The sequence below is a fragment of the Cnephaeus nilssonii genome (assembly GCF_951640355.1).
Source record: "Cnephaeus nilssonii genome assembly, chromosome: 16".
In the NCBI taxonomy this organism is placed as follows: domain Eukaryota; kingdom Metazoa; phylum Chordata; class Mammalia; order Chiroptera; family Vespertilionidae; genus Cnephaeus; species Cnephaeus nilssonii.
In genome coordinates, this window is record NC_137087.1 from 39,527,129 (window position 1) to 39,541,641 (window position 14,513).

General features: G+C 41.6%; 3 protein-coding genes across 4 annotated transcripts in view; 2 read left to right on the forward strand and 1 right to left on the reverse strand.

Moving 5' to 3' along the window:
- Positions 1 to 14,513, reverse strand: part of LOC307112730 (protein FRA10AC1) — a 509,765-nt gene that overhangs the window by 229,463 nt on the left and 265,789 nt on the right. The window lies entirely within an intron of this gene.
- LOC307112731 (solute carrier family 35 member G1-like) lies at positions 536 to 11,972 on the forward strand. Of its 2 annotated transcripts, none has more exons than XM_079793662.1 (3): positions 536 to 797; positions 5,665 to 5,845; positions 7,882 to 11,972. In XM_079793662.1, the coding sequence occupies exons 1-3, from the start codon at positions 605 to 607 to the stop codon at positions 8,618 to 8,620; spliced, it is 1,113 nt and encodes a 370-aa protein (XP_079649788.1). In that variant the 5' UTR covers positions 536 to 604; the 3' UTR covers positions 8,621 to 11,972. The 2 variants fall into 2 exon arrangements, with proteins under 2 accessions (XP_079649788.1, XP_079649789.1); XM_079793663.1 differs by having other exon boundaries at positions 5,737 to 5,845.
- Positions 676 to 14,513, forward strand: part of PLCE1 (phospholipase C epsilon 1) — a 362,610-nt gene continuing 348,772 nt past the window's right edge. The window contains exon 1 of the mRNA XM_079793644.1: positions 676 to 797. The gene's annotated coding sequence lies outside the window, so the exon portion shown is untranslated. The remainder of the gene's footprint in view (positions 798 to 14,513) is intronic.

Sequence of the window (14,513 nt, forward strand, 5' to 3'; positions counted from 1 at the left end):
GGCCCAGCCTCCTCCCTCTGCTCACATCTAACTGCCTACAACAGAAGGACCAATAACGAGTGCCTACTGTTACAAAGGACATATAAATGGGTTCTACCCCAGCTCTATTGATATATTTTCCTTATGGTTATGTGCTAATCCCTTACCCCCTTTTTCAAGACCTAGAACCAGTAACACTCTACCCTCCTTGGGTAAGTGGCAATGAGTCATGGGGAAAACAGGGCTTGACAACTCTTTGAGAAGTGATTATGGCGCCACACCAATAAACAAACAGGTACCCTCCTAACCTCCTGAAGGCCTGCCCAAGGGAAGGGGTCCAGTGTGTCTTGGGAAAGATGACTCCAAACATCTAGCCAGACCGCAGCAGAGGGGTGGACGCCTTCGGATCAGCTGTGGCCAAGGAAGCCCCATCAGAGAGCTGGCTGACCTCCAGCAGCACAGGAGGGTAAGGAGCTGGAGGTGGGAGGGCGGCGAAGGACAGCCCTACCCCAGTCACAGGAGGGCCGCGCGCGCAGGCGCGCCCCCGCCCCGCCGCCGGAAGAGCCAGGCAGCCAAGCTCAGAGCCAGACGCTGCGACGGTCGCGGGGAGAGCGCCGGCCGCGCAATGCGGCCCCTCGGCAGCACCGGGGTCGCCGAGCTGCGGGAGCCCGGGCTGTCGCTGACAACCGACACATCCCCGTCCGCGAGTTCAGAGTCGCCGGCCGCGAGGGAAGAGCCGGCGGAGGCAGTGGAAACCCCGGGCCCCAGCTGGTGCTGGCTGTGCCGCTCCTCGCCGTGCGGTTCGCGCGCGCAGCCCGGTGAGTGCGCGGTGCGGACCGTGGCGCCGGTCTCGCCCTTGGGGGGCCGGGCGGGCGCTGGCGCGGGGCGCATTGCGGACCACGACCCCTTACTCTGCCCTGCCTAGAGCCCCGGAAAACCTGGGAGCTGTCACCTGGGGGCAGCAAAGCAGAAGTCCCGTGTATCCGCGGGCGCGAAGCCCGAGAAAGTTTCTGATTGTGTTTGGAACTCTTTGGGGATTCTAAAACTGTTAAACTGTTCCTATAATTAAAGTGCTGCGGGCAAGTCGGTGGAGTCAGATGGCAGTTGGGCGCCCCCGGCCGAGGTCGGAGGAGGTTGGGTGGTCAGCGAGAAAGGCCATCCCACAGCGGCCTTGGCTGGGAGGAAGCTAACCATGAAAACTGATCTCGGTGGTAAACGGTGTACCCTGAAGAGGAAGTTGAAAAAGTTTCGAGTCTAAAAAATGTTTGTCCCAGAATCTTGGGAAGGCAGAGTTGGGGTTAGGAGGATTTGGTAGCAACTGATGCAAAAGAAGGCAGAGGCACAGTCTTACTGATGTGGTTAAGGGATTCAGGGACTCGTCCCCCAAGCCAAGGACCCCGTGGGAAAAACCCTTGATCTGGTGCAATGCCTTACTTTGACAAAAGGGGAAAGTGAGGCCCAGGAAGGGAGGGCTTGGGCTCTTTTGTTTTTATGAAGATCTGGCTTAGGTCCCTGCAGCACCAGCTTGCTAGAAACCTAGCCTAGGGCCCTTTCTATTAGCCTCAAGCACATTTCTCCTTGAACTCCACCACCCACTTGGAGCAGCTGCTTAGAAGAAGAGGGAAATAAGCACATGCCCTTTCCAGACACAGTTACACAGTCGGCACCACCTCGTCTTCTGGGTCACCTCCCCTAAGTGTGACTCGGGATTTCTATGTGTCTTGCTGCACCCCAGCTTCCCTCCTCTCTGTATGCCCTTTCTCCAAATTAGAGAGATAAACTCCAGGAAAATGACTCTTGCTCCATTTTTGTCCTAAACGCTAACAGAAATGAACAGACTTCTATTCCTTTTTGCATGGTAGAGCCTCTCTCTAGAGCAGGAGTTACCCCAAGCGGGGTTGGCCAGATGTGCAGACCTTGAAGAGGTCCGTTTCTCACCTTATCACCCTATGGCTAAATGTCATTCTGATGGAATGCAGAGTCGGGCTTTGCAAACTCTTAAACGTTTCCCCTGTTTGGGAATGGAAGAGGAATACTGTTCACTCAGGCGGCACATGGCAAAATGACAAACCAATATAAGTGATTGCGCTTAGAATCTTGTGGAGTCTTATAACTTCAAAGAAAGTTGGTAAAAATAAGGCTTAGCAATAGTTATTAAAAGGGGACCAGATGATATTCCAGAAACAGGATTGGCACAGAAACACTTTAAACCACAGTACTGTTGTCATTGAACTTAGTGACAATATCATTTTAGCCTCTTGAATCAACTGGTTACCTCAACAAAACTCATTTTCAAGTTCAGGTTGAAACTTACCAATTTTTCTTACATTCTTGGATAACCCTCACAAACAACATACAACTACCCTAAGACATCTATCTATCTTGAGGGGCTGTGTGGATCTTAGACTGAAGCAAGAAGTTGTCTTGGGTCTGTGCCTTGCATTCCCCTGGAAGGAATGAGTTCTTTAACTGTGATTCTCTAGCCAGTAGAGCTTTGTACAGTTTACAGAGATCCTGTTTCAATAGGTCTAGGGCAGGGCTTGGGAATTAAAATTTTAGGATGGGGTGGGTGGGAAGAAACCAACCAAATAACTTAGGTGCATATATGCATAATCCATGGACTCAGCTGATAGTATGGCGAAGGCCTGGAGCGGGGGTGGGGGTCAGGGACAGGCTAGAAGGGGTCAAAAGGGTAAAAAGGGGACATATATAATACTTTCAACAATAAAGACTTTTTAAAAAATTAAAAAGTTACTACTAGTTGGTTCTAATTCCCAACCAGGATTTCGAATCACCAGTTTAAAGCAGAGATTAGAAAATTGAGCAACTTTTCTGTTTTCTTCTAACACAGGAAGTTGCACTATGGCCAATTAATTTGAGTTATTTAGAGTCACCAAATTAATAGATATGCTTATAGTGGGAAATGAACTTGGAAGCTTATTATATAAGCAAATGCCTCTGGATTATGCTACTCTTGCTCATCTCCATTCACAGAGTATTGAAATTATTATTCAGTAAGAGACTGAGGGTTGCCTGTGTAGAGCCAGTTCTCACCCCCATTAACAAATAATCAAGTTCAGCTGTCCTTGAACCAACTGTCCTGTCCTCATGGGGAAGCATGGGCCATAAGAGTTCATATGCAAGAAAATATGTGAGTGAATGTGTCTTAAGGAAAAGATAATCAGAGCCAGGGGTGTGAAATTACGTCTTCAAAAAGTTAAAATAGCATGTTAAAATATTCCTGGAGAAAAATTGAGAAGTTTAGGTTGGAGAAGATCCTTTAAATATAGACCAGGAAGATGTTTTCTGTCCTTGATCTCATTCTGTTCTGTCTGAGAGTGTAGGTTCTATGTATGTCCGGCCCCCTGTTTAAAAAGTTTGAGGACCCCTGCTCTATATGTTCTCCTCTGTGCTTCCGCTTGATTCTCCAACAATGCGGCTCGGCTGAGAGTGCGTCAGGCAGGACTGGATAAGTCGCTTCTGTACATGTCAGCATGGTGCTCCTCTGGGTTGGGTTTCTTTGAAGAAAAACTATTTTATTTGGAATTGAATTCTGAAATTTCAGAAGCTAAATTATAAGGCTGACTGCAGCCAAAACATGTACTGAGTAGTGGTGCTTAACTTAGCAGTCTTCTAAAGCTCCCTTCTCATGGGCTGAGTAGGTATGTGTAGTTTGTTCTGCAGTATCTGAGCACATGATTACAGAACAAAATGTGGAGACTGGCACTTAGACAACGTAACATCTGTAACATTACAGCTCATTCTCTTCAGCTGTGCACCTAGAACAGGAAGAGGTGAAGTCTCTGACCAGAATGGCATCTGTTACTGCCAAGGACAGGCTGTAGAATGCCACCAGGAAGACTGCATCATCACACTTTGCAAATGTGTGTCACTTGTGGGCAAAGATATCTAACACTAGGATCTTAAAATACATTACCTGGTGTTTGCCTTTAAAATGGAAGGACATTTTAATACAAACACACCTACACACCCACATATATATCATTATATAATACCGTTCTATAGTGGAAGAATACGTTGTACATTCCTAGATGGAATGGTGATCCTCGTTTTACTACAAGTTGCATGGGCCCACACATCCTTTAGCTCTGCCGTGCTCTTAGCAAATAAGAGCCAGTAAAGTTTACTTTTTATTCTCTCCTTTTTGTGAGTTCAGTGTGTGGCCTTTTAGGGAGTTCTCTGCTCACCCTTCTCCATTTTGCTCTCCTGAATGCTAGGAGGTGAGATTGAAAGCGGGTTCTACTCCTGTTTTAGGCAACTAAGACAGAGGAAGTGGCTAAATAGAATTTTAAGGCTCAATCAGACTATCATTAATAGACTGAATACTTGATGGCCTAGAGCAGTGGTCGGCAAACTCATTAGTCAACAGAGCCAAATATCAATAGTACAATGATTGTAATTTCTTTTGAGAGCCAAATATTTTAAACTTAAACTTCTTCTAATGCCACTTCTTCAAAATAGACTCGCCCAGGCTGTGGTATTTTGTGGAAGAGCCACACTCAAGGGGCCAAAGAGCCGCATGTGGCTCGCGAGCTGCAGTTTGCCGACCACGGGCCTAGAGAAAGCACAAGTGTCCTGGCTCAGGTTAACCAGGAAGTTGGTATTAGATGACAATGCTAATTTTAAAATGTTTTTAAAAAGCACTTTGGGCCCTAGCTGGGAGGCTCAGTTGGTTGGAGCATCCTCCCATACACCAAAAGGTTGTGGGTTTGATTTCCAGTCAGGGCACATACCTATATCGCTGGTTCAATCCCCATTCAGGGTGCGTACAGGAGGCAACTGAATGAATGATGTTTCTCTTTCACACTGACGTTTCTCTCTCTCATTCTCTTTCTCTTACTTTCACTCTCTCATCAGTATTCTTGGGTGAGGATTAAAAAAGAAAAGAAAAAGCACTTTGGGGTCAGAAGGGTATATAGCCCCCTCCCCCCCCCTTGTCCTCGAAAGTTTATGCTCTAAATGAAAGATATGTTGTAAACCATGAGAGGTTCAAATATTTGACTAATGGTTCAAATTAACAAAACACAGAGCCTTCCTAAATCATGCTGTTGTCAGTGCTTTTACACTCTGCATCTTTCCAGGAGATTCTCTCACATCCTTTCATTCAGCAAATATTTATTGAGGGTCTTCCATGTGCCAGGCATGAACAAGACAGCTGAGGCCCCAGCCCTGGAGGAGCTCGCAGGCTTGTGGGGGAAGTCAGCTCATCAACAAGTAGCCATAGAGCAGTTATGAACTGTTTTCCAGGAAAGATCACTGGAAAACACAGTTCATAAAGCACAGTTCACCAGTGAGATGATACAAAACATCATTTGGAAGCATTTTTCTCTAGCCATCTTGACAAGCATTTCTTAAAAGACTTCTCTACTGTTTTTACTTCTTTTTGACTTGTAGGTGAGGGATGTCTCTTCAGCGAGTTAAAGGAAATCCATTTTATAGGGTGAAATTGCATTTAAGAAAACACAAGTTTAAATTGTTTCCTTCTTCTGTGGTTCTTCATTTTTGGTGGGAAAAATGTTTCCAATCCAAAAAATAGACATGCTTAGGAGGTAATATTTGCAGCTTGTTAGCCATTAACACTGTCCCATTTTTCTCAGTTTCTAACTGAAAATGATAAAGCATACACTTGGAAGTAAGGACTAACCAGAATTTAATCTTTTTCAGAAGCCAAGAAGAAAGCACCCTGTCCTGGACTTGGCTTGTTTTACACATTATTGTCTGCCTTCTTTTTCTCAGTGGGCTCTTTATTTGTTAAAAAAGTGCAAGACCTCCATGCTGTAGAAATTAGTGCATTCCGATGTGTGTTCCAAATGTTAGTCGTTATCCCTTGCTTAATATACAGAAAGTAAGTATTTCCTAACTGCAAAGTAGATGATATTAATAAATGGTTGTAAATCTTTTGACCTGCTCAAATTTACTCTATACTATCTGCTTTAATCCCTGTCATAGATTTGCCACTCCCTACACCCTTTGGCTCTGATTACTGAAAAGTCACAAGGATCCCACCTAAATCAGATACTCATAAGCACACACAACATGCCCAACAGAGGGAGATAAAGAGATTCAGTTATTCTCCACCCTCATTTTGAGAACAAAACTTTCCTGGTATACTTCCTCTCATCTTGTACCACCTTCCCTTCTTTGTTTTGGTATAACTAGTATTTGGAAGAAAAAGTAAACAAGAGGACGTGGTATTGTCTCCCAGTGTCGGAGGTTTCTTTAGGTAGAATAGATTGCTCTGCTACAAGGGCAGAGAGAAGGCTACCGTAGTAATATTTAGGTCTAAGGTGCTGTGGGAAAGGGGAAAGGTAATCTTGAGGGGCTTTGTAACTGCTTTCCATATTCAGTGTCCTCATCTGTAAACTGAAGGGAATATTTATCCTCTACCTGCCTGTGGTTACAAGAATCAAATGGAATTATTATAGATCAGAGTGCTTTGTAAAAAATGTAGCATTGATCTCACCCATCCCATCTTCCTCATTCATGTGAATTCTGCCCCCCCACACACACACACCCTCCCCAGGTTAAAAGTATGCCTCTCCCACACTGTTATAACCTCTATACACCCCTGTGTACTTTGAACCCTGGGAAAAAGAGACCAGTCTGGTTCCTGGTGGCTTCCTGGCTCTTTCTCTCTTTGGCAAAGATGTTTAAACCCCAAATTAAAAGCTTCAGTCGCTTGCCACGGAACTCTCCTTATATCTATAATACTGTGCATATTCTCTTAGAATTGTTTCAGTCTATATACTGAGGGTTTGGTGAAAAAGGTTAAAATTTGCTAAGGTCAATATTGTTCATCTTCCCCATTTTGGAATAAAAGTATTGTCAGGGGAAGGCACTGGAAGAATTTTCTTAAATCCTTGGTGATAATTTAGTTTGACCCATTTTAAATTTCACTATTGAGGAAGATTCCTAGCTTCTCAAAGTATGGACCAAAGGTGACCGCACTTTTATTTCTGACTCCAGAGATCCAGGGTCCCCATGTCTGGCCTACATGCTGCCCTAAAGATGTCCAGTTCCAACATAGATCAGCAAGATGCACCTAGCCAGGAACTAACACAGAACTCTGTTTAGTAAATATTTAATTGAAAAAACTTTGATGGCAGTTATACTTACTGAATACTGCAGGTTCTTTTTCAGTGTGTTTTAACTCTTCCTAAAGAGAACAGTGAAAAGTTGTCTCACATTCAAAGACTTACAGAACATGTAGCTTTGCTTCCGCTTTTATAGAAAAACTCATAAGAATGCACACTGTCCATGACCAAGTTTTCTTATATGGGGCAGCTAAATCTTGAAATTGTACTTCTTATCAAAGTAACACGCTTTCATATATTTACATATTTCACAGAAAATTTGGGGAAAATAAATGTAAAGAAGGAAAATTACTAGAATGAGGTCTAACCACAATGAGCATTTCAGTATATTTTCCTTTGTCTTTTTTTGCAAGCATATACAGGGTGGCCCCACAAACTGTATTAATACGTTAACAGCTGATTTTTGTTACATTTTCAAAATGAAATGTATTTTAATAAACACTGCCTTCATAATTATTCAAAGTATGTATACATTTTGGGGGGCACTCTATATATACATGTAGCAAATTATATCTAACAACAATATATATCTATTTACTAAATGATACTGTTTACGTAGTTCTCTTGTATTATTTTTGCTTATACTGTGAACAGTTTAATGTCGTTAGGTATACTTAGAAAACATTTTTTAAAGGGATATAGTAGTTGTGGACATTATCATATTTAATTTGCTATTCCCCTAATTTTTGATAGTTAAGACTTCTAAAATAATACTTTATTAAAAATTATAGTTTAAAAACAAATAGCAAGTTTCGTTTAATATGCATTCCTTCATTTGAATTTCCAGAACTGGGTTTATAGGCCCAAAAGATCTACGAATCTTCCTCATTCTCAGAGGAGTTCTCGGTTCTACCGCCATGATCCTTTTATACTACGCTTTCCATACAACGTCCCTCGCCGATGCCATGGTGGTCTCGTTTAGCTGTCCAGTGTTTACGTCTCTATTTGCTTGCATATTTCTCAAGGAAAAATACAGCCTTTGGGATGTTCTCTTCACCGCATTCGCCTTCACCGGAGTGATCCTCATCATGAGGCCGCCCTTTCTGTTTGGTTCCAACGCTGCACAGATGACTAGAAGCTACTCCGATCACCTGAAGGGCACGTTCGCATCACTTGGACATGCCGTGTTTGCTGCCTTGACTCTCGTTATCCTCAGAAAAATGGGGAAATCTGTGGACTACTTTTTGACCATCTGGTATTACGTAGTGGTTGGCCTCCTGGAGTCCATCATCATCCTCTTTGTATTTGGAATGTGGAGGCTGCCGAACTGTGGGATAGACAGGCTCTTTCTCCTACTAATCGGGCTGTTTGGTTTGGCGGGTCAGGTGTTTCTCACCAAAGCCCTTCAGATAGAAAAAGCTGGGCTAGTGGCACTAATGAAGACTATGGATGTGGTTTTTGCTTTTATCTTTCAGATTATTTTCCTGTCTGATGTACCAACGTGGTGGACGGTGGGTGGCGCGCTCTGCGTAGTAGCCAGTAGTGCTGGAGCGGCCATTCGTAAATGGTGCCAGGGTTCCACATGAAGCATCATTGCGGGAATGTGTATTTTTGTACAAGTCCACCGTCACCGAGTACAAACACCACATATGCACATACCTGGAAAATCGGTATTTACTTAATTGATTATAGTTAATAAATTTCATAGTTTAAGTATCATTTTTGAATATGGTATGTCTTTTTTTTATCATCATGAAGGATACGTTTGTTGATTTTTTTAAAAATTTTTTTAGAGAGACAGGAATGGGGGAGAGAGAAACATTGATTGGTTGCCTCCCTTATGCAACATCGGTGGGGATCGAACTCAAAGTTAAGTGTATATTTTTGTAATGATGGGATTTAGGTTGGAAGGAAATTTTAGATGCTCTTTTAGCAGTATAGAGGCTAAGAAACTTACTGGTAATAATGCTGCTATGGTTAGTATGTTGAAAATTCATTTGAAACATAATTCCATTTAGGAGGCCAAAGCTGAACTTTGTAATAGGTGCCTACTTAATGGTGTTAAAATACAAATAAATTAGCCTTATTTTCAAGGCTTTTGTAAATGATTATTATTCTTTTAACCCATATTTGTGCCTTTTCATTTTAATGCCAGACTTCTTTATATATAAACTTTTTGAAAAGTTTTTAAATCACCAAATTTGACTAATAGTTTCTCTTTCAGTGGCATTAGCAACTGTAACTGTCATTCTATAATTTTAATTGTCTTCTGATTTTTGCGTGGTTTTTTTTTTTAAACCACACTAATTGGTTTATTTTTAATCACAAGAAAGAAATCGTGGCATGGCCAATGTGCCATTTCTATCCTAAAGTGTTTTCTCCTCATTAGAAATGTGGTTTTTCTATAAATTCCCTTTGAATTTATAGTGTGATGCCAAATAAAATTTTCTCAGGAATTTATTAGATTGAACCATTTGAAATGACAGAGACTTACCTTTTAACTTATGGTTCATCCTAATAGATAACTTCCTTACCCTCTAAGCCAAATACTTAGAGAACTTTGGAATATATATTTTTAAAACAACTTTCTAAGTTCAGCAATCCTATTAAACTTATTTTTATAGTCTTTTTGCCTTATGGGATTATTTGTAATAATGCTTCATATTATATGTGAAATGTAAAGACCTGTGAATTCCATGGTTGGTTGACTTTTGTAGTTTCTTGAATAGAAAAAAATAATCACTGTTAATTCTAGTATATCAATATGATATTAAATGTCAATGCTACATCATGATATTAGTATCATGAAATAAAATGTCATTTCATATCTGGAACTTCAGCAAGCCAATACTCTGCTGTTAAACAGATAATTGAATATTAAGAGAGCTTGGGAATTTAATCAGAAAGTGGGAAATGCATGCAAATGATTTTTTTGTAACAATGAACCCTTTATTGCTGAAGCTATAATGGGCTCCAGCTCTTTGTCAGATGTAGCGTCTATTATTTTAAGCCTGCAGATTTGAAAGATTATAGGTTCTTTCCCACCCTTTAGTCACAGTTCTTCCAAGTAAGAAGGAACTTGGCTTCTGAGGTTTATGCCTTAGTAAGAACGGATCTTCTCCAATAGTTCCAAGAGGGAATATTTTGGTTTACTGATCGTTCCAAATGCTCCCCACCTGACAAACCCTAAATTAAGTCTATTTAGGGGAGTCACACTATCATAACTTTATCCTAGTTCACAATATAGGAGTTTAGACTTGCAAAAGCATCATTTGGAAGTATCTTAGATAATACAGAATGAGCATTTTAGAGCTCAATGGTTAAAAATCCTCTTGTAGAAGCCACACTACATAGATAGGAATGCTAGGAAGGGGACCTGCCTGAGACGGGTTTCCATGGCCTTATTCCCCCGACCCCCTTAGTTCCATGACAAAGCATGGAAAGTAAACCACTGCTTGACCTACCTAAGGTAAATTAACGCTCAGGGAACCCTCTCCTGGTTCTTGACTTTGCACAAATAAAAGAACCTATGGGGCCTGGAAAGTTACATCCCTTTGATCCTGGAAACTAGAGGCATTTTATTTCAACAATGTAGTTTTAAGTACATGAATGTTACATATATGACCAAGGTTGGGGAAAACGTTTCTTCTCCCAACTTTTATAGGGTGTGATTCTTAAATACTTTTCTAATGTCCAAGGTGTATACAAGGATATGTATTGTAACAATTATGGGTGTGTATATTTTGCAAAGATTGTAGTTTCTCTATCTTGAATAGAGAAATATTTTCACAAATTGTTTTTATTTTATAAGTACTAATAAAGTGGAAAAAAAGCCATATTTTGGTTTTTATGATTATAGCAAATGTGCTAGCTAATATAACTTCCTTTTTCATCCATGTGCCTCAGAAATCATTTCATAAAGGAGATTGACCTCTGGCCACTCAGCTGTGATGTACTCTTCAAGTTACAAACTGTCCCTCTGAGACTGTCACATCAAATCCAATATCTCTAAAGGCTTCTGTTCCAGTGAGGACTTCATTGTTCTAGACCCTCCAGAGCTTGGAACAGCTTTGAATTCTGTACTTTTGTTTCCATAGCTAATTTGTTACTAAATTGTGGAGTGTCTGTCTTAAAGTGGTATGGATTCATTCTTGGCCATTTCCGCTGCTACCACCTTTGTCCAAGATTTATCACTTCACAACTGGATTACCACAACCAGAATACCTAATTGGGTTACCCATGTCTAGACTCTCTCTTCCAGTCACATCCTTGTCACACTGCCATACTAATCTCACGAAAGCCCTGCTTTCATTGTTACTCTGGTTACTGTGATAAAACCACAATGATGCCTTATTACACACCACACAGGATCACATCCTAATTATTCATCTATTCACACTTTTAGAACTTAATTTCCCATGCACCAACACAAATTTGATACTTGGATGAATCTTCGCACCAATTCCCACATTTGCCAAGAGCTTCCTTCCTGTGTTTCTCCTATGTTCTTTGCCTCGTCTCTGCCTTCTAAAGCCTCTTAGCTTCCAGTAGCTCAACTTGAGCTTTGGTTTCTTCCACTATCTGCGGCTCCTTCCTCGCACACTAGTCCACCTGGGAAAAGTGGCTAAAGCCCTGGATTAGGAGTCTGATGATCTGAGTGTGGTTTTATCACTGTCCAGCTGGGCAAGTCACTTAGTATCCTTGAGCCCATTTTCCTTATTTGCTTCATTTGTTAAATAGAGTGATGTTACCTGCCCAACCCGTGTTAAAGAGGAGTGCCATAGAAAAGATGTAGACCATAAAGGAGGACAGAAATGCTAAGTATGGAACTGTGGCTAATACTGTAGAGTTGAGCATTCACTCTCCTTCTCTTCAACATGATGCCTATGCCAGGGTGCTTATTTCTGAGTATTCTCACCAGGAGCTGTAATAACAGTCTTCCGGATTATAAACCTCATTTGGCTCTCTCCTGCTAGCATAGAATTTTACTGCTGGGCAGCTCTCATTTCCTAGCTGATCTGTAGGGCTGCCAAGGGTCATCAGCCTTTTTATACATAGGGGTTGCCACCTTTCCAATTCTGGCTCTAGCACCAGCCCTCTGTATTACACTTGCCTCTGGCTAGGGACATGAGCCTGATTCTCTGTGTTTCCCATGCACTATTCTCTGTACTCAGCATAGCTTTTCTACCCTTTTGTTTGTTCACTCAATAAACCTAATTGGTCTCTTGAAGGTAATCTAGTGGGAAGAGTCAGATATTCTAGATAACATGCTGACCTCTGTCTAGATTATATGGTGTCATGTGAGTATTGGGCATTAGAATTTAGATATAACCTGGGCACCTGAAACCTGGGCACAACCCCAAGCACACTGTTATTAGGCCCCTTTTGTCACTACATCAAAGCTTATACAGCTACAATAACTATTCTCGTCCACAAAGAAAGACCCATTCAAGGTTTAGCCTCACTGAACACTAGGTTTGGAGCTGGACTTTGAAAACCATTTCACAAAAAGCTTTGAGCCTTGGCACTGCCCATCATCTCCTGGAAGTTGGGGATGGGGCTTTACAATAGGAGGGTATGAAGCATCCATAAGTGTTGTCAAGACAGGCAGAAAGTGTTGTAGCACAGAAGTCCAGTCCATAGGAAAATGTTCCACTGCGTTTCCCAAGGTTCCCTGCCAGCTATCATCTGTTAAGCCAGATTTGCAATAGTATAAACAATAATTCTTCTCACTCATTTTTAAATAGTTTTTTTCCACAACAATGTTATTTATGTTAACATAAAATGGAAACATTTTTAATAAATATTTTAATTTTTTAGTTTGCTTACAAATATGATAGATCCTTTTATAAAAAACCCACATAAACAGAAACTTTGAAGTCCTCTGTGATGCTTAGGAGAATAAAAGAGTACAATATCAAAAAGTTTTAGGATTATAGATTTAATAGAGTTATAAAATTCAAAAGTTTAAAAAACAAAGATTAAACCCATCATCCAATCTACTAACTTGTTTTTTTAGTTTAAATTCTTTATTGTTTAAGTTATTACATATGTCTCCTTTTTCCCCTTGACCTCTCTCTGGCCACTCCCACCCCCCAGCACATGCTCTCATCCTACTATCTATGTCCATTGGTTTTGCTTATATGCATGCATACAAGTCCTTTGGTTGATCTCTTACTTTCTCCCCAAACCTAACTTCCCCTAACTTCATGAGGTTCTGACAGCCTGAAATGCAGCTAAACAACTGAATTGGAAACACATTTAATATGACATTCCATTTTAGAATTATGACATTTAAACACCTTTAATATCAGATATCCAAATTGTCTACTGAGGGAGAGAGGAGTAACAAGCAAATCCGTTGGCTCATGGTCACAGGGTCAGGTCAAATTGTCTCTGTTACTTCCTTGATTAGTGTTTTGGTTCCTTTTTATGTGATTTTAGAAAAGTCAGAAGATTGATGCTCTGTAGGTGAGTATGTGCTTTGGTACAACCTCCATGAAGGCCAATTTGGAAGCATCTATCAATTTACTAATGCACATACCTTTTCCCCCAGAAATTCCATTTCAGGAATTTATCTTATACTTGCCTATTGCAAGATGACATGTGCAAGATTACAGCATCCTTAAAAACCAAGATGGCAGCATAAGGTATACATCTGTATGTGCTGCCTCTCACATCCACACCAAACTACAACTAAAAGACAAAACGACTATCACCCAGAACCACGGGAAAGCTGGCTGAGTAGAAGTTCCACAACTAGAAGGAAAGAAAAAAGCACATTGAGATGGGGTAGGACGTGCAGAGGTGCCCAAATTGGTCTGGTGACTGGGTGCGTTGTTTTTTTCAATCGGGAAGGAGATACAAGCTCATACTGCTCTGAACTCCAGTTTCCGGCGATACTCTGGGAACCCATACTCCTACAGGGAGAAGCTGGACTATCTGCCATTGGGTCGGAAAGTGAGGGTGGCTTTCTTGCAGAGGTGCTTGCAGGAATCATTGTTTATTGCGCTGGGGCATGGACGTGGAGATGCAGAGACACAGAGACGGCTGACTGGCAGCCATCGCTGTTTGCTACACCCTGGTGATTCCCTGAGACCCCGCCCCACCCAATTTATGAACCCACCCAATATGTACGCAGTGGGTTTTGCATATGAATGGCATGCCCTTTCGCAGTTTAATCTAACAAACTACAGCTGGGTCAGACAGCTCCAAAACTTCCAAACCCCAAACAAAGAGGAGAAATCTGCAGATCTCGCTGTAGCTCCTGCTGGGTGGCCTTAGGCAGTAGCTGACCTGCACCTCCTTGGAGACCCAGGAGCCAGTGTACCTAGTGGTCAGTGTGAGACAATACCAGATTTCAACTCCTCATATCCATAAGTAACACACTCAAAAGGCAGACTCAGTGAGCACCAAAGCCCCACTGAAACAAGTCCTGCCCCATAAGGGTGTCACCAGCACAGCAGTTCTTCCATTATA